The 19568-nt window shown below is 39.3% G+C and overlaps 2 protein-coding genes and 1 long non-coding RNA gene across 4 annotated transcripts in view; 1 reads left to right on the top strand and 2 right to left on the bottom strand.

Moving 5' to 3' along the window:
* SOS2 (SOS Ras/Rho guanine nucleotide exchange factor 2) overlaps window positions 1–2643 on the bottom strand; it is a 98996-nt gene extending 96353 nt beyond the window's left edge. Inside the window, exon 1 of the mRNA XM_037155598.2 lies at window positions 2553–2643. Coding sequence (XP_037011493.2) covers window positions 2553–2639 — 87 coding nt within the window. The 5' untranslated portion in view covers window positions 2640–2643. The remainder of the gene's footprint in view (window positions 1–2552) is intronic.
* Window positions 2644–2920: 277 nt separating this feature from the next.
* On the top strand, window positions 2921–6741 carry LOC128628123 (uncharacterized). The gene is made up of 3 exons (XR_008392451.1): window positions 2921–2997; window positions 3519–3647; window positions 6555–6741. It is a non-coding gene; the product is annotated as an uncharacterized LOC128628123 (long non-coding RNA).
* A 2897-nt stretch (window positions 6742–9638) lies between these two features.
* Window positions 9639–19568, bottom strand: part of L2HGDH (L-2-hydroxyglutarate dehydrogenase) — a 41859-nt gene continuing 31929 nt past the window's right edge. For both annotated transcript variants that reach the window (XM_037155724.2, XM_037155725.2), the window contains one exon: window positions 9639–11722. In XM_037155724.2, coding sequence (XP_037011619.2) covers window positions 11527–11722 — 196 coding nt within the window. In that variant the 3' untranslated portion in view covers window positions 9639–11526. The remainder of the gene's footprint in view (window positions 11723–19568) is intronic.

The raw sequence follows: 19568 nt of genomic DNA, 5'->3' as shown, positions 1-19568 counted from the left end.
ACCCATGTGGACTACCCTAATAGAGCCAATTAAACTACACTGCTTCTGAGAAAAGTCCAAGTAAAAAAAAAAAAAAAAAAGCAAATATTTAAAAAGCAAAAAAAAAAAAAAAAGGATTAAAAAAAAAAACTACATTGCTCCTCTCATACACACATATAGATGTTCCTTACAGAACTCTGAGCTCATAATTGCTCTCACTTATATAAACCAAAACCTCAAAGTTTAAAATTTGGTCCTAGATGGTAAATACCTTCAGATCAGGGCCTTTGCTTTTACTCATCTTTGTATTCTTAGGATCCAGTATGGTGCCAAGTACCTAAAATGTTTTCAACAACTGTTAAATGAAGGTAGAGTATACCACATGTTCAACAGCAGCACAAACTGGAGAAGAAAAATCCTATTAGTCTATTGCTGCTTCTAATACTAAAGGCAGTAGTGTTTGTAACTATCTGGTCAGCTGGAGGAAGGAAGCCAAATTCCACATACTTATGAAGACAGAGCCTCTCCAGAAATGGCAGGAATTCTCATTGTGCAAAGACATGGGTGGCAGGTACATACCAGAATTTAAGACATCCAGCAAAGAAAGAGTGAACCTTGAGCTGCTTAGGAATTACAACTCTTAGCAGGCACTGTAAACCTACATGTTGCAATACCACAAATACCACAAAACTAGACATCATTCAAATTACTAACACCAAAAAATTTAAAAAATCAGTCTTCTATGGGGCTATACCTCAATTGTATAATAACAAATTAATAAGTTAAATAGAAATTGGTTTTTTTTTAATTTACCTCAAAAGACCAAATCTTCTAGGATATACAAAAGGATATACAAAAACTGTGGAATAAGACAATACAGATCTACATAGCACCTGAGTTCCAGAAAAACAAGAATAGCACACAAGTGCAACATAATACTCTCCAAGCAATGGACTAGGATTGGATGCTAGTCCTGGCTTTGTTTCCAGCCTAACCTGAAGAAATAAATTTGTATCTGTGCATTAAAGATTATTAGGGTCAAAGCTACCTACTGAATAAATTATACAACACATACTCAAATACTATTTGCTACCGGAAAATACTAATAGGTAGACACCTACATCACAGAGCCAATAATACAGACCTACTGGATAATTGCATTCACACTCTGTCTGGCTGAAGGGTCATTTACTATCTAAACATCTCCTTCTTTTGCAAAGGAAAAGAAGGCCAGAGTTCATAGTCACCACTCAGCACACTTTCCATTTCTTTCCCTCTCCTTATAGAATAGGGCTGCCCATGGAAGGAAGGTCAATTTAATACCTTAACACCTAGTGTACCAGTGAAATAATAGCTGTCAGCTGCCGGCCCTTAGTCACTTCCATTAAGTTCTTCAAAAAGACATGACTTGGCCCAAGGGGGGATATCTCCTTGTAAGAATTATGTGAAGAATGGAAAATCTGAAACTCTGAATGCATGAGGACAATGGTTTTACCTTTAAAATGTATCACCTTTCATTTATAGAAATTTAACGCATAAAGATTTAATGTTCGAGTGTAATCTTTTAAATGTTTACTTCTCTTTATTATTTTAAAATGTATTCTTGCTTATTTTGCACAAAAGGCAGAAGGCACTAAGTATGCATGGATGGCATAGAAAGACCATGTTCAGAGGGCATGACATACCCTGCACTCAAAGTCTTTAAATTTGTCTTGACCTTACAAAAGTGTTAATTATAAACATGAGAGTATGATTATTACCCGAATTCACTGAGGAAGACTGACAGCATCTGCAGGAGAGATGCACCCTAGCGATGCACCCAACTTAAAAGATTTTTTTATGAGTTATATTTTTGTCCTCTTAAAATGGTTCTAAGTTCTAAATTGCACTCACCAGAGAATCTGACCAAATTTTATAGGGGAAATCTCTTGTAAACAAGGACACCTTTTGCAAGAAGTGAAGAGGTACTTTAGTTACCTCAAATAATGTAAATGGGAGAGGATCACTCACTGACATTTCGCACATGTCAAACACATGTATGTTACAAAAAAGTACTACCTTTTAAGCGAGTAGAGGCCCTTCACAAGCAAATCGCCTAGAAGAACACCCCCAGAGAACTTGATTTAAAGTAATCACCGAGCTTGACAATGTGCTTTTGCTTTAGAAACTCTAAATACCAGCGGGACTGGTATTTAGACCCCAGCCAGCCTTGAGGACAACAAATTGGTCAACGGCGGAAGTTGCCTGACGAAATGACTGCAACATCAAATTCAGTTTTATGATCATAACAAAACCCTCCTTCTGGGCCCAGCCAGAAAAGAAAAAAAACAAACAACCCAACCTTGAGAAAACGTCCTATTGGATGCAACAGGCAATCATGAGACCCCCTGTCGCTAGAAGTCGCAAGAAAAAAACAGCTTGGCCCACGGGACTGAGACCCGCCGCTCCCCGTTAGAACGTCGGAGGGGCTGCGGGCCAGGCACTCCGCCAGCCTGCTGCGGGCTCGGCCCACAGAGTGCAACCGCCCCTGCACTTCCCTCAGCCCCCGAGGCCGCCGGGACACCAGCACTGACCTTCCTCAGGGCCGAGACCAACAGTCCCCGCCATTTCGGACTGTTCTCTTCGCTGAAGAACTCGTAGGGCTGCGGCGCCTGCTGCATGGCCCCAGCGGCAGCGCCTCTTCATCGAGGGCTGCCCGCGGGCCGAGCCGGGCAGTGCCGGTGGCCTGACAGGCAGAGCGCGGGCCGCCTCGCCTTGCCTCGCCGGCCGCCGCCGCCTCCCGCCTGGGCCGCAGCTACGGCCGAGGCGGCTCGGAGGCGGCGCCGGCGGGCGGGCGGGGGCTCCGGGGGCGGTTTCCTCGCCCGGGTGGCCTTGCCCTGCGCTGCGTCCGCAGAGGAAGCTCGGGAGCCCCTGAGCCTGGGAGACGCGGACTGGGACTGAGGCTGCTTTCTTTCCAAGAGGCGCCGGTCGAGCCTCGGGCTGCTCCTTTTCCTTTGTCTGAGTTCGTAGTTCCTCGGGGTACGACTGGGCTCGCCCCCACCCCAGTCCCGCTACGGCTGCCGCAGGCGGAGACAGGCTGTGGTGGCTCTACTTCTCATAGCCTCATCTCCACCCTCCCAAGCTGCAACCTGGCCACTCGGCCAGGCCCACCCAAGTCACTTCCAGAGGGCCCTGGGGACAGACCGAGCACGAGCGGGCGCACGCAGGGTTGGCCACCACAGACCACCTTTTAGCAACTGCGAACAGCGCCCCACTGCAGCCACCAAGCTCTGGGTCTCAGCAGTCACAGCTTGGCCCACCCCCTCCGCCGCGCGGCGCCCTTAAGACCCGGTCACCAACGCTGCCAGCAGGGAGCATGCGCACTAGGGAGCAAGCGTAGACGCAGGCGGGGCGGGGTGGGAGGTACGTAGAGACGCGAGCCTCGGGCGCCTGGCTGCAGGAGTCTGTCTCTCCTGGATTTGCTGGAATCCTGTTGGAGGCAGACTCTCCAACTTAATGACTGCGTTTTACATACTTTCATTCCTCTTGATCTTCCCCAGGTGATCCTGACATGGTGCCACTCCTCCAGCGCCCAGGATTTAGGTCGTGGAAAGGAGTGTGGGGATGTGGAGAGGAAGAAGCGTATTTAACATATTTGTGTTTTCACGTGGCTATTAAGTATATAGGAGGTAATAACTATATCGTAGAGGGGTGTTGTGGGGACAGGAGGTGAGGCGTGGCAAGCCCTTTGCCCACAGTAGGGTCAGAAAAGGCAGATAACAATGGTGTTAATGAGGCTTGAATATAAAGGTCCTTCCTTTGCACTGTCCCCTGTGTGTTCACAAAGCCATATCGTTTTTGTGAAATTTTCCAAAGATATTTTTGAATTGTTTTCTTTTTAAAAATATATATTTTATTGATTATACCATTACACTTGTCCCATTTCCCCCCTCATTCCCCTCCACCCTGCACATCCCCTCCTACCCACATTCCTCCCTTTAGTTCATGTCCGTGTGTCATAAGTTCTTTAGATTCTATTTTTCCCACACTACTCTTGCCCTCCCCTTGTCTATGGTACTTATTCTCTGTACCTTCTCCCCATCTCTTCTCCCCCTCCCCCTGTTGCTAACCCTCCATGTGATCTCCATTTCTGTGGCTCTGCTCCTGATCTAGTTGTTTGCTTAGTTTGCTTTTGTTTTAGATGTGGTTGTTAATAACTGTGAGTTTGCTGTCCTTTCACTGTTCATATTTTTATCTTCTTTTTCTTAGATAAGTCCCTTTAATATTTCATATAATAAGGGCTTGGTGATGATGAACTCCTTGAATTTGATCTTATCTGAGAAGCACTTTATCTGCCCTTCCATTCTAAATGAAAGCTTTGCTGGATAGAGCAATCTTGGATGTAGGTCTTTGGATTTCATGACTTGGAATACTTTTTTCCAGCTCCTTCTTGCCTGTAAGGTGTCTTTTGAGAAATCCACTGACAGTCTGATGGGAACTCCTTTGTAGGTGACTGTCCCCTTATCTCTTGCTACTTCTAGGATTCTCTCCTTCATTTTAATCTTGGCTAATATAATGATGATGTGCCTTGGTGTGTTCCTTCTTGGATCCAATATCTTTGGGACTCTCTGAGCTTCCTGGATTTCCTGGAAGTGTATTTCCTTTGCCAGATTGGGGAAATTCTCCTTTATTATTTGTTTAAATAAGTTTTCCATTTGTGGGTGTTCCTCTTCCCCTTCTGGTACCCCTATAATTCGGATGTTGGAATGTTTAAAGATGTCCTAAAGGTTCCTAAGCCTCGCCTCATTTTTTTGAATTCTTGCTTCTTCAGTCTTTTCTGTTGGGTCATTTCTTTCTTCCTTCTGGTCCACTCCCTTGATTTGAGTCCCAGTTTCCTTCCCATCACTATTGGTTTCCTATGCATTTCCCTTCATTTCAATTAGTTTAGCCTTCATATGTTCCTCTAATTTGTGACTAAAATAAACCAGTTCTGTGAGCATCCTGATCACCAGTGTTTTGAACTCTGCATCTGATAGGTTGGCAATTTCTTATTCGCTTAGATTTATGGGGTTGGGGCTTTTGAGTTCTCCTGGAGCCATATTTTGGTCTGTTCGCGCCTGTTAAGTATGAGGAGCGGAGCCTTAGATGTTCACGGAGCGGGGCGGGTGGCACCCAGGTCGCTGGTGTATGATGCTGTATGTGGGCGCGGGGTTAGAGAGGGACAATAGCAGTCCCCTCTGCTGCTTCCCGCCACTGGGGCCTGTGCGGTCTGTCTCACTGCTAGCTCCTTCACCTGGTTTATCTGCAGGCGAATGTGTGACCGCAATCAGCCCGCCGCCTTGTGCCCTCAGTGGGTCGGCCTGCTACTTCACATCTGGGATCTGCCCAAGGCTGCCTGCACGACTGGGTCTAGCGCCTGGCTCAGTCCGGTGGATCTTTTCTGCCTAACCCCGCTCCGCTGCTGGCTCTGCCCCTCTTACAGGTCTGGCTGAATGGTTTGTTGTTGTCGAACTTCAGTACAGTTCAATTTTCTGTGGTTCGGCTGCGTTTTTGTTGCTAAAACTTTATTCTTTTTAAACTTGGTTGTGCGAGAAGGCACAGTATTTCCACCTACACCTCCATCTTGGCAGAAGTCCTGAATTGTTTTCTTAATGGTGTCCTCCAAATTGTGTAAGCATCGGGTACCACAAAACCTGTATCCACCTCTCTGGCCCAGCCATACTCAATAGCAACTCCAAAAACATCCCAACCATAAGCTTTCCTGAGTTGAAGAGGCATTGACTCTAGAAACTTTTACCATTAACATAAATTTCATCCCACTATAGATGCTGAGCATATGGATTATAATAGATTGTCAGCAGCAGGGAAGGGAAAGAGGAAAGGTGCAAAAAATGTCTGCCACACTTTAGTTCAAAGATCAGTAGCTGAGCAATTACTTTCCCCTAAAACACACACCAACTATTCTCTCATTTTGCAAAGATCGAAATGCAAAGTTGGAAAATTTAAGAGATCATTTTTCTAATCCAAATATCTACGAAAGCCACAATATCTTCTAATAAACGATGACACCCACATTCCCATGTCCTGGGTGGGGATAAAAGTGAAATGTGTGCTTTTCTCCAATTAAAGTTTCCATCACTGAGGGCAAAGACAGGCTGACATAGAGTGTTTTTGCTTTTCTCTCCTCTTCCTGAACTCCAGCCATAAACTACTAAGCAAACTACTAGACTGTGATTGTATTTTCTTACAGGAGAGTCAAGTTGTTATGGAAATTTCATTCTTGGCCAAAAATATTGGAAATGTTCTCTAGGCCAAATCTGGCTTGAAGACACATTTTGTATAGCCAAGGCTATCTTTAAATTCTTAAAATTGTTAACATTTTAAAATCAAGAGACTTTGTACATCTGGAATTTCTGCTTATCTTGACAAAGATCCGCTAACACTGGACACTGCTGCATTCTTTCAAGGGAATAATAATCAGCAGGTGGTGAGAAGTGGCTGCCCTCCTCAGAAAAATATGCCATCTGATTTCCATTTGGCTATATTCCCCACCTGGCACTCTTCACCCTTTTCTGTAACCTGCCTTATCTCCACAGGCATCTCAGTTGTGATCTCTGGGCAAGGGACAGAAAGTGATCCACATGCTTGTTGAGAATAATCCAAGAAATGACACCAATAAAGAGTTTCCCAACCAGAAAAATGGGCCATTTAGACAAAAATGTTGGATCTATACCCCCACACTCTACACCAGGATGGATTCCAGATGTGTCAAGGATTTATATGTAAAAAATAAAACTATAGAATAATTTGTTTATAATTTCTGAGTGCAAAACACCTTTCTACTAAGATATAAAATCTAGAAGATTGATACACTGTATTTTTTAAATGTGCAAAAAAAATACCACAAGCTAAGGCAAATAACATGACAAACTGGAAAAAGTACATGCAACTCATTTCCTAAAGAGTAAGTTTCCCTAGTATGTAAAGGAGCTCCTATAAATTAAAGCGACTAAAACTCAGGAAGAAAAAAAGGATGAAGGATAGGAAAAGATAGTTCACAGAAAAGGAAATATAAATGTTTCAAACACAGTAAAGATGCTCAACTTCAGTCATATTATGAAAAATGCAAATTTAAATTATACTATTACTTTTACCTATTTGAATAGCACTAATCATAAAGTTTGATTATACACTGTGTTGGTCAGGCTTTGGGGAAAGCAGGTACCCCAATACATTACTGATGAGACTGTAAACTGGTTCAACCTCCATCAAAGGCAACTGAATACCTGTGACCGTTGCAAAGGCACATACCCTCTGACACAACAAATTCTAGGAATATGTCCTATAGATAAATTACTCAAATGTGAAATGACAGCACAAGGTTATTTATCGTAGTATTGTTAAAGCAAAAACAAAACAAAAACACTCTAGAAACAAAATATTTAAATAATCATCTGTAAGAATAAAGGACTGGTTCAACAACAATGAAAAAAAAACCCAGTAAATCCATAAAATTGAACCTATGCAGTCATTTTAAAAGAATCAGGTTGCTGTGTTCAGGCCACTTGAGATGAACATTCTCAAAGGTACACTACAAAATGAAACAAGCAAGATGTATAATATAGTATTCAGAGTATGCTACCACTTATGTAAAAATGTAGGTAGTATATTTTATTATATTTAATAAACATATATAATATATTAATATATATTGATATAATATAATATATTTAATATATAATAAACATACATTTATATTATATATAAATATAATTTATAAAGCACACACCAAGCCACATCACACTTACATTACCCAAGATTAAAGATAAGAAGAGATTCTTAAAAGCAGCAACAGAAAAGGAGATAGTTACCTACAAAGGAGTCCCCATAAGAGTTGCATCAACTCATTTCTCAAAAGAAACCTTGCAGGCAAGAAGGGGCTGGAAAGAAGTATTCAGAGTTGCTAAAGGCAAAGACCTGAATCCAAGATTACTCTATCCAGCAAAGCTATCATTTAGGATAGAAGGGGAGATAAAGCGCTTCCCAGATAAGGTCAAAGTAAAGGAGTCCATCATCACCCGGCCCTAATTATATGAAATGTTAAAGGGCCTTATCTAAGAAAAATAATATGATAAAAAATATGAACAGTAAAATGACAACAAACTCAAAACTATCAACAACAGAACCTGGAAAAATAAAAACAAACTAAGTAAACGACTAGAATGGGAACAGAATCACAGAATGGAGATCACGTGGAGGGTTATCAGAAGGGAGGGGGAGCGGGGAGAAGGAGGAAAAAGGTACCGGGAATAAGAAGCATAAGTAGACCCTGGCTGGTGTAGCTCAGTGGATTGGGTACAGGCCTGAAAACTAAAGGGTTACCAGTTTGATTCCCAGTCAGTGCACATGCCTGGGTTGCAGAGGCAACCACACATCATTTATCTCCCTGTTTCTCCTTACCTTCCCCTCTAAGTATAAATAAATAAAATCTTTTTAAAAAAGGCATAAATGGTAGGTAGGTACAAGATAGACAGGAGGAGGTTAAGAATAGTATGGAAACGGAGAAGCCAAATAACTTATATGTATGACCCATGGACATAAACTAAGGTGGGGAAATGACGGCAGGAGAGTGACACAGCACTGAGGGTAATAAAGGGGAGCAAAAAAATGAGACAATTCTAATAGCATAATAAATAAAGTATATTTTTAAAAATAAATAAAAAAATTCTAACCTCATCCTAAGTACCTGCTTCAAATGTTAAAAAATGCAACTATTAAAACACACTGATACTGTAAGGAGAGCAGATGTATAACAAAAACTCAGCCATAAATTTGAGTTAAGATTAATGCTATCCTAGTAATAATTTGATATAGTACTTTTGCTTGTTTAAAATTTAGGATGGTTTTTGGGAGATAACTTGAATGACCCAAACACATCTCAGATTTTAAAAGGCAGTTAAAATGTTACCACTAATATTCTCGCACTGAAAACATTTTGAGATCTTACTCAACACTTCTCTTGTGTGCTCTTTCTTCCTCAATTTATTTAAAGCTACAAGTGCTGCCAGTCAGTAGCAAACCAAAGCAACACCACAGGAAACAATAAATGTCATCGTCACTCACTTTCAAGGTTCGTGCTGTAGCTAACTTTGTTTCCCTTACAGTATTTGTCATCAAGAAGTTGGAGTGGGTATTCAGAATCATTTGCCCTGTAACGGGAGGCTCGTGCCCAGAAGCCCAACCCCCTGTAAGAGATAGCATACCAAAAATGTCTTCCCAAGAACTATAATTTTCGATAAATTTCCAAAAGATTAACTTATTTATTGAACTCCCTCCCCCCAGCCCCCCGGAAAGTGTTGTGTTTATATGCTGCATACTCCTACATTCTGCTATCGAACAGAAATAATGTCCCCTGGTGCTCTGGGGTATGAAGATGACACTGAAGTCAGCCGGATATTGCCACCACTATTAGATAGAAAGCCATTTTTGTAAGTGGAGAAGTGCTCCACTTTTTACCCAAAATGTAAACTACTTCACCTCATGTCTGTATTATACACAAATACAGAAATTTTTTAAAGATTGGCTGCTACCTAAAGCTACGATAGTTCAAGTTTTACACACAAAACATTTGAATCACTTTTTATAAAACTACAAATTATATTTACAACACCAAGGCTCATTAAAATATTTTAATATTAATATACATTTTCTTCTCTCGAAAATACACAAAACTTTAAAATATATTGGTATTACACAATAACACCCTATTGACATAATACAAAAATGTTTCACAAATATAATATCCTACACATTTAAAACACTTTCGGCAATGTTTTCACTTACATTTTTGGGAGGTATAGCATAGTCCCAGATGGAATAAGGGTTGCTTTAATTAGGACAGTTACTTTTGTAATTTCAGTGTTTTTCACAGCTTAGTGCATATGCAATCTTACTGTTAGTGAAATAGAGTATTGTAATATTTTCCATTTCTTAACAGTCTTATAATGCAACAGAAAAATATCCTGTGTGTCACATTCTTGGAGGAATCAGTCGTTATGAAGAACCATTTGGGCCTGTTTCTTCCGCGAATGATTTCTGAATGCTTTAAATATGCCCACTCCAAGTTCTGAATAATTGCCTCGTCTATTTACCTGGGTTGTGCTGTTTCTTGAACAGGAATGGATGATGTGTATCCTTTCAAGTTAATGGATGAGGTAGTTCAATCAATTTAATTACAAACACTTGAAGTGAAAAGGAAAAAACAGAAAAGCTTCTTCTATCAGCCAAAATGCACATAATTTCTAACTCATCCATCACATATCTTTGGAGTTATAAAAGGAAAGAAAAAAACAAAGAGAGCGTGATTATTCCTGAGAGAGTACATATGAGGGAATGGAAGAAAATATTTCACTTAAATGGTGGTTCTGTAATAAAAGTTTTCCCAATCAGTAGGCTGCCTTATTTTCATTTATATTTCTATTTTCCAACTTTCTGAATTGCAAGAATCATTTCAACAGATACCACACACATATATACAGCATATAATGTACAGTATGGCACTGGCCAACAATTTAAAATACCCATGAAGTACACGTGAATGTAAGGCACTTTTGCGGTTTACAAAAGCGAATGCCTCAGAGTCAGGTAATTTGCAAAAATGAAGAAATATCCTCATAAAAGTTTATAGGATCCCTGGAAAACCAAGTCAGCATGAATCATTAGTGATCATGGCTAACATGTGAGAACCTTGGTATAACTGAAGAGTAGAGATATAAGATGAAGAGTAGAGATATAAGAGGTAAATAATTTTTTGAATTACAGAGTTCTGTGTATCAGTGCCAGGATTCTAAAACTGCTCTCATAAAAACGTATCAGTTCTATGTTCTTCCAGTTTCCCAACCACAGAAAATTGACAAGTTGGCAACAACCATTCATAGTGTCCTGCTGTTTTCTTTTGGTGATGACACCACACCAAGTCAGTTATAAAGAGAATGGGAACACAAAAGGCTTTGAGTCTCTCTCCAAATACTACAGCTCAGTAGAATCATATTCAAACTAATACTTTAAAAATGTGAAATTTCATGTATTTTCAAAGTCAGTAATTTCCAAATACAAATATTGTTGCTCTAAATGTGGGCTTTTCGAAGACTTCAAAATGAAAAGGTCTGCAACCTACAATATATTTTCTTGTCTACAAGAGACAAAAAGTTTATATATTACAAACCCAAAAAGTTAAGGGAATAGGCAATTTTTTATGCCATCATTCCCCCAAATTTTAAGAGTTAAATTTCTAGATTATGGTTGGTGAGGACAGGTCATTAACAAAAGAGAGGGATTCAGGACAGATACAAATGTATCTTTCCTCTTTATTCACAAAGCAAAAGAGTGTGGACTTTAACAAATTATTTTTATTTTACATAAGCTTAACAATTCAATGGTTATCACATGAAGTACCTAAAAATGCTATTTTCAAACCATGTTTTTTAAATTAAAAGAATGTAATTAGTACATTCTTTGTGGATGTTGCTGAATGCGGAAATTAAAATCCATAGCTAGCTCTTTCACTATTTACAATTTAAATCTTTGTTGCACTTCATCTGCAATCATTCCAGAAATTGCAAGGGAAGAAGTAGCAGCCGGGGACGGTGCATTTCTCACATGAAGAACGCGATTTCCAATAATCCCAACTCCTCCATCAAATACAAAATCTTCTATCAGATTTCCATCTCGATCCAGAGCTTGGGCTCTTACTCCAGCTGGGCCCCTGCAAAGCCAAGAGTGGAGTCAACTGACTGGAAGCAATAGGACACTTGACAAGGCAGTGGTCTCAAAAAGCGTTCTTAAAACAATGAAGTCTTTAGATTTCTGAATGCGCAATCATGTGGAAAACAAAAAGGTTCATCAGTTATAGCCTGTAAAACATACATCCTCAGCCTATAGCGTCCTATAGCATTTACTGGCACAAAACAGTACCAGTAAATACTTATCCAATGAATATATAAATGCGTAAGTTATTTGTAATTATCTGTTCTTTCCAAAAGTAATAGGTGTATCCATATTTAATTAGAATAAACATATGTTTACTTAAATTTATAAAATGAATTTATTATAAAATCAATCAATGGAAATAACAAGACTCTTCTGATTAACACAAAGCAATAAAATTAGGGCAGCTACATTCCTATATCCACTATAGAATTCTATTTGTGTTTTGCTTTGATTGTATACTATTAAAATTTATGAAGAAGCCCTGGCTGGTGTAGCTCAGTGGATTGAGCACGGGCCTGCGAACTACACGATCACGGTTCGATTCCTAGTCAGGGCACATGCTTGGGTTGCAGGCTGGTTCCCTGCAGGCCAGTTCCCAGCAGGGGACGCGCGAAAGGCAACCACACATTGATGTTCCTCTCCCTCTCTCCTTCCCTCCTTCCCCTTTAAATATAAATAAATAAAATCTTAAAAAAAATTTATGAAGAAAAATATTTGCAAGTGGCAGCAAGTTCTTGTTTTGCAGTTTGTTTTAATTTTTAACAGTTTAGTCTTCAATATCAGGATAACTTCCAATTAATTAAACAGAGAATACAGGATGAAGACAAAAATGAATTAACTTGAAAGTATGTTAATACAGTAAGAGCCTTTACTACTAAAAGTTCTCTTTTATTACACTTGAGTTTACAAATGAGATTTTTTTTGTTTTTAAAATAGTTTAAAATTTACAGATGAAATTCGAATAAAAAATTTTTGGAATCCAAAAGCATCTTCAGTGAATTTGCTTTGGAAACAGGTACCTTATACACACCACCAAGATTCAAGATATCAGGAGACAACATTAAACATTTTTATTGGTTCTGGGCCAATGCAGGCAAGTACTTGAGGATGATACTACACAAAGAACAATATGGGAGAACTGTCCTCTAAGACCTCAGCCTGGCTGAGAAGAGACAATAATAATAGCTATTACTTACCAAGTGCTTATTCTCTCTTAGGAATTCTCTCATTTAATCCTTACAACAACTCTAACAGGCTCATGGAGTTTATACTTAACAGTGACAAAACACAGAGTGATTAAGTAACTTCCCCGAAATTCATTTGTAGAGAGGTAAATAAAGATTACAACAAGGGTGAAAGGTTCTACAATAAAGGTAAGTAACCTGCCCTACAGAAACCTGCAGGGAATCTGGACAAGAGATTTTGGAGCTGTAAGGATTTCCAGGTAAGAATCAGATACCACATGTAGAACATGACAAGACAGAATGGGACTGAAGCTGAAACTTCTTTGGCTAAAGATACATATCTGTGTATCAGCCATTTTTTGCATTCTGTTTTTGTGGCTTATCTCTGCTCACCAAAGCAGCATTTCTCCCCTCTTTTCTTGGACAGTGCTGCTGTTTCTATTGAGAGTATCTCTGTGAGTTACTTGTCCCTCTCCTTTTATCTGACAGAAGGCCGACATGTAAAGGATACACAGTGGCATGACTTGAGTGTTCAAAGTAAAACTTTTCTTTATATGAGGTTATGTTAGTACATTCCCCTTACTCCTTCTAAACAAATAAAAGTTAATAGTGATTAACTAGAGTTAAAAATGTATCTACTTTTTAATTTTGCTTACAAACACCAATTACGTACTGAATATCCCCTACATTCCTGTCCAAGTGTTCAAGATCTACAATCCAAACTGTAAAAAACTATACAATATTAAGTTTTTGTAAGGATCTTACCTTAGTTTTAACTAAGGTAACTATTTAACATGAAATGTTTAAACTACCAAATTCTTCAGTTCCCTATTCAGCACTTAATACAATTTTAGGGTTTTTCTTTGCATGATTACATATAGGCATTTCCCCTCGAAATTTCAGGTAAGAAAACCATAAGTTTCTTGAGTGCTACGACAGCATCTTATACAACACCCCTACACACACGTTTACGTGTGTTCCTGGTACATAGCAAGTATTTGGTAAGACCAGAACATTTTAATTTTTAACTTCTATTTTAATAGCTTGAAAAACAAATAATTCACCAAATTTAACATATGTGGATTTAACTATATTTAATTGTTTAGTGCTTTTTATAGCCATGTATTTTACTACATTGGTAGCTAAATTTATGGGAATATACACCCTACACTTTAAGTATACCCAGAAACAACTGGTGAACATATAACTAATGGCTTCTTTCATCTGGGAAACACTGTAATTATGACTTTATTGTTTTGTGGCAGGCATTATCCTCTGGGCTAAAAAATAGCTATGACAGGCTACAACTAACATCTTTGGCAAGTTCCAAATAGGCCAATTTAGTATTTTATGAACTTCACCAAGAAATCTGATCACCTAAAAGTAGAAGTTCACATGAGGGTGTTTAAATTGGGAATGGCAGCATGGAGGAAGTAAGCCGTTCCATCTTAACTACTAAACATAAAGGAAGGATATTCTGACTGCTAGACTTCAATGTAACTGGGTTGTCACAAGAGAACTTGGTTTTTCTCCGATCAATTTTTGAATTTTGTTGAGAACCTGGTTTAGGGCTTTAACTTTTTGAGCTTTGTAACTGTTTTGTGAGGGTTTCAATAACACAAGTATTCTGTAACAGAGGTAGGGGAGTTCTATGAATCCACTAAATCAAGTGTTATTCAAATCTGTATTTTATCTGCTTGATCTCTTCTATCAATAGACACGTCTTAAAACCATCCACCACAGTTATAGATTTGTTGCTGTCTGCGTGCAGTTATGTCAGTTCTTGTTTTCTGTACTTCATATTATATGCAATGTTTATGGTGACCCTCTTTATCTCTAGTAATAATTTTTGCCGTAAGGTGTATTTTATCTGAAATGAACCCAGTACTCCTCTTTCTTCTAATAAGCATTTGCATAGCACATAGATGGATTTTTTAAATCCAACTTGACAATCTCCATATTATCTACTAAGTATATTTACATTTATTGTAATTACTGATACGTTTGATTTCTACCATATTACTGGGGTTTTCCATCTCCTTTCTTGACTTACTGAGTTTTCTATATTCTTTTTTCCTCCTTTACTGATTAGAAAATTATGTAATTTATTTCCATTCTTGCATTTAGTTTCATTTATTCAGATTAGACTCCCCATGCATCCTGCCTGAATTTTGTCTTTTTGTCAACTCTAGAAAATTCTCAGATATTCTTCAAAGTACTGCCTCTTCTCGATGTCTCTGGAATTTCTATGAGATGCAGGCTAGAACCTTCTTATTTTCTTCTCCATGTCTTATCCATGATACATTTTTATCTTGCAACATCATTCTCTAAATTCTTTAGATTTTAATTTACTAATTTTCTCTTAGGATCTAACCAGTTAGTTATACTAGTCATTTGAGGTTTTTTTTTTAAAAAAGATTTTATTTATTTATCTTTAGAGGGGAAGGGAAGGAGAGAGGGAGAGAAATATCAGTGTATGGTTACCTCTTGTGGGTCCCCTGCTGGGAAGTGGCCTGCAACCCAGGCATGTGCCCTGACTGGGAATTGAACTGCAATCCTTTGGTTCGCAGGCCTGAGCTCAATCCACTGAGCCATACCAGCCAGGGCGTCATTTGAGTTTTTAAATTTAAGAACTAGCTCTGGCAGGGTGGCTCAGTTTGTTGGAGAATCCTCCCAAGCATCAAAAGGTTGTTGGTTTGATTCTGGTCAGGGCACATACCTAGGCTGCTGTTCTGTCTGACCCCTAGTCACAATGCAAATGGGAGGCAGCTAATCGATGTTTCTTTCTCACATCCATGTTTCTCTCTCTCTCCCCCTTCCTCTCATTAAAATCGATAATCATAGCCTTGGGTGAGGACTAGTAATAGTAATAATAATAATAGTGAATTTTAAGAACTACATTTTTCATTTCTAGAAATTCTAATTAGTTGGTTTCCAAATTTTTCTAGTTTTTTTGTCTTATTCATGTTTTCCATTCCTTCTTGTTTTTTTTAAAGATTGTATTTATTTATTTTTAGAGAGAGGAGAAGGGGGGAGACAGAGAGGGAGAGAACATCAACGTGTGGTTGCGTATCATGCACCCCTTGCTGGGGACCTGGCCCACAACTCAGGCATGTGCTCTCACTGGTAATTGAACCACAAGCCTTTGGTCCACAGGCCCGTGCTCAACCCACTAAGCTACACCAAAGCCATGGCTCCATTACAATTTGTTTTCAATTCGCTGAAGCATATTTACTTTATGGTTTCTAATATGACTATTACTCAAAGTTATAAGGGGTCTAGTTCTAGTATTTATTCATCTGCTTACTTTCACTTACGATGGTTCATAACTTTTGAGGGTGAGTTTCTGTTCAGCAGGACTTGATCTGGGGGAATACTGTGGGGGCTGGGTTGAGGTTTTGTTCCTGCACAGAGGTTTTACATTTGCTTCTATTAGGTGCTCCAGGTATTACCATCTTAGAAATACTTAAAAAAATTTTAAGTATACTTTATCGATTTTGCTATTACAATTGTCCCAATTGTTTTCTCCCTTTTAACCCCTCCTCCCTGTACCGCCTCCATCACCCTCCAGCATTTCCCACCCCTCACAGTTCATGTCCATGGGTTGCACATACAAGTTCTTTGGCTTATCCATTTCCTATACTATTCTTAACTGCTCCCTGACTATGTTGTGCCTACCTATTCTGCTTCTTATTCCCTGTACCCTTTCTCTCATTCTCCCTCTCCCCACTGATAACCCTCCATGTGATCTCCATTTCTGTGATTCTATTCCTGTTCTAGTTGTTTGCTTAGTTTGTTTTGGGTTTTTTTTTTAGGTTCAGTTGTTGTGAGTTTGTTGTCATTTTACTGTTCATATTTTTTATCATATTCTTTTTCTTAGATAAGGCCCTTTAACATTTCATAATAAGGGCTTGGTGATGATGGAATCCTCTACTTTGACCTTACCAGGAAGAACTTTATCTGCCCTTCCATCCTAAATGACAGCTTTGCTGGATAGAGTAATCTTGGATTCAGGTCTTTGGCTTTAGCAACTTTGAATACTTCTTTCTAGCCCCTCTTGCCTGAAAGGTTTCTTTTGAGAAATAAGTTGATAATACTCTTGTGGGGGTTCCTTTGTAGGTAACTATCTCCTTTTCTCTTGCTGCTTTTAAGAATCTCTTCTTGGGTAATGTAAGTGTGATGTGGCTTGGTGTGTGCTTCCTTGGGTCCAACTTCTTTGGGACTCTCTGAGCTTCCTGGACTTCCTGGAATTCTTTTTCCTTCACCAGATCGGGGGAGTTCTCCTTCATCATGTTTCTAAATAAGTTTTCAAATTCTTGCTCTTCCTCTTTTCCTTCTGGTACCCCTATGATTTGGATGTTGGGATGTTAAAAGTTGTCCCGGAGGTTCCTAAGCCTCTCATTTCTTTGAGTTCTTGATTCTTCATTCTTTCTGGTTGAATGTTTATTTCTTCCTTTTGCTCCAAACTGTTGATTTGAGTCCCAGTTTCCTTCCCTTTACTGTTGGTTCCTGTACATTTACTTTATTTCACTTTTCATGGCCTTCACTTTTTCCTCAATTTTTCGACCATACTCAACCACTCCTGTGAGCATCCTGATTACCAGTGTTTTGAAATGTGCATCTGATAGGTTGGCTAGCTCTTCATTGCTTTGTTGTATTTTTTTTTTGGAGCTTTGATCTGTTCTTTTATTTGGGCCATATTTTTTTGTTTCTACATGCCTGTAAGGGGACGGAGCCTTAAGTATTCTCCATGGTGGGGCAACCCAGCTTGCTGTGTGGCGCTGTGTGGCACTATGTGGCTGGGGGCAGTGAGAGAGAGAACAATGCTGCTTGCTTGGCTCTCACCCACTTTCAGTCACTTCCTCCACTACCCACAACATCAGCAAATTGGGCCTTTCTGGTGCTGATTCATGGGTGGGTGAGTTTGTGTATGTTCTAGGACTCCATGGGTTTCTCCAACGAACTCTCCTGTGAGGCTGGGAGTTTCTCCCACTGTAGCCTCAACCCCCACAGGTTTTTTCAGTCAGAGGTTTTGAGGCTTTATTTCCCTGCACTGGAACCCCGGGATGTGCGGTCTATCTCAGTCACCAGTTATTCCCCCTGGTTTATCTGCACGCAAATGTGGGACCTCCTGGTCCACCAGCCACTACCATGCTGCTCGTCCTCTCCGGGCTTGTCCTCTCCACCCTGGTTGCCCATCTTTGGCCCTCCTACCCATCTGAATGAATGTTTCTTCTTAACTCCTTGGTTGTCAGACTTCCATGCCATTCTATTTTCTGGCAGTTCTGGTAATTTTTTGTTTTTAAAATTGTTGTTGTCCTTCTTTTAGTTGTGTGAGGAGGCAAAGTGTATCTACCTATGCCTCCATCTTGGCCGGAAGTAGGAACACTGTTTTTAAATGGATTTTTTAAACATGTACAAAAATAAAGTAAACAGTATAATGAACTCCCATGTTTATATTACCCAGATTCAGCAATATTCAAAACATCCAATCTTGTTTTATTTATATACCCACCTACTGTCCACCTCTTTCTACTGGGTTATTTTATAGCAAATCCCGGATGACATATCATTTCATTTCAATGTATATTTCTTTTTAAATAATTCTTAAAACAATTTTAAACACTAGTCATTGCTTAGTATCATCAATATTCAATGTGGTCAAATTACCCTGACTTTCTCTCCCTCTCTCTCCCACCCCCTGCCTCTCTTTCTCTCTCTCTCTCTCTCCTGTTTCAAGAGAGAGATGGAGAAAGAGTTTGAAGCAAAATCTAAACAAGCCTGGACCTACATTTTAAATTAATTTCCCAGCATAAAGTTCCTAGATCAAGCTGAGTGGTTCTAGATTTTTAGAAGATTCTCCCCTGCACCACATCACCGAATTCCCACAGTCCTTTCCTCAAGGCTGGGACAGACAAAATTCCTCAGTACTTCCTGGTACCAAGAGGAGTTTTTTGTTTTGTTTTTTTTTTCAAACTCCCTTTTCACTGAATGTGTCCCTGGATGAATACAGTGGTCTCACTTCCAACTTTTTATCTCTTACCCAAGGCTTCCTTTCTAGCACTTGAGTGGCAATTAAAATACAAGTCCCTAATGTTTAAATCTTGTTTTGTGCGGTTGATACATAAGTTTATACTAGCGATTTTCAACCTTTTTCATCTCATGGTACACATGAACTAATTACGAAAATTCTTCAGCACACCAAAAAATATGATTTTTGCCAACCTGACAAAAATAATAGGTATAATTTTGATTTATTCACACCATATGGCCATTATTATGTTGGTGGTTGTCATTTTTTTACTTGACAATCTCAGGGAAAAGAGATCAGTGCCCGTAAGTAAAAAGTCAGGTATTACATGATTTAAATATTCTTGAGGTATATCAGTATGCCTCTTGTAGCGCACTGGCTGAAAATCACTGGTTTATACAACTGTCAGAATTGACTCAACATTTAAGATCTGCATTAGTGTACTGTATGTAAATCCACAAAGCAACTAAAAGTAAAACTCAGTTATATTTATACAAAAATCAGCAAATCCTCCTCACCCCTCCAGGAGAGCATCAGCACCAATTCCTTTTAGCATTTGGGTTTTCACTTTCCACTTCATTTTTGCTCCTGGGGTGCCCATTACTTTCTTGCATGCTCAGCTATAT

This window comes from Artibeus jamaicensis, unplaced genomic scaffold (assembly GCF_021234435.1).
Source record: "Artibeus jamaicensis isolate MK-2021 breed Jamaican fruit bat unplaced genomic scaffold, CSHL_Jam_final contig_548, whole genome shotgun sequence".
NCBI classification, from domain to species: Eukaryota; Metazoa; Chordata; class Mammalia; order Chiroptera; family Phyllostomidae; genus Artibeus; species Artibeus jamaicensis.
The sequence above is the reverse complement of the archived record's forward strand: the minus strand, read 5'-3'. Positions and strand labels throughout refer to the sequence as shown.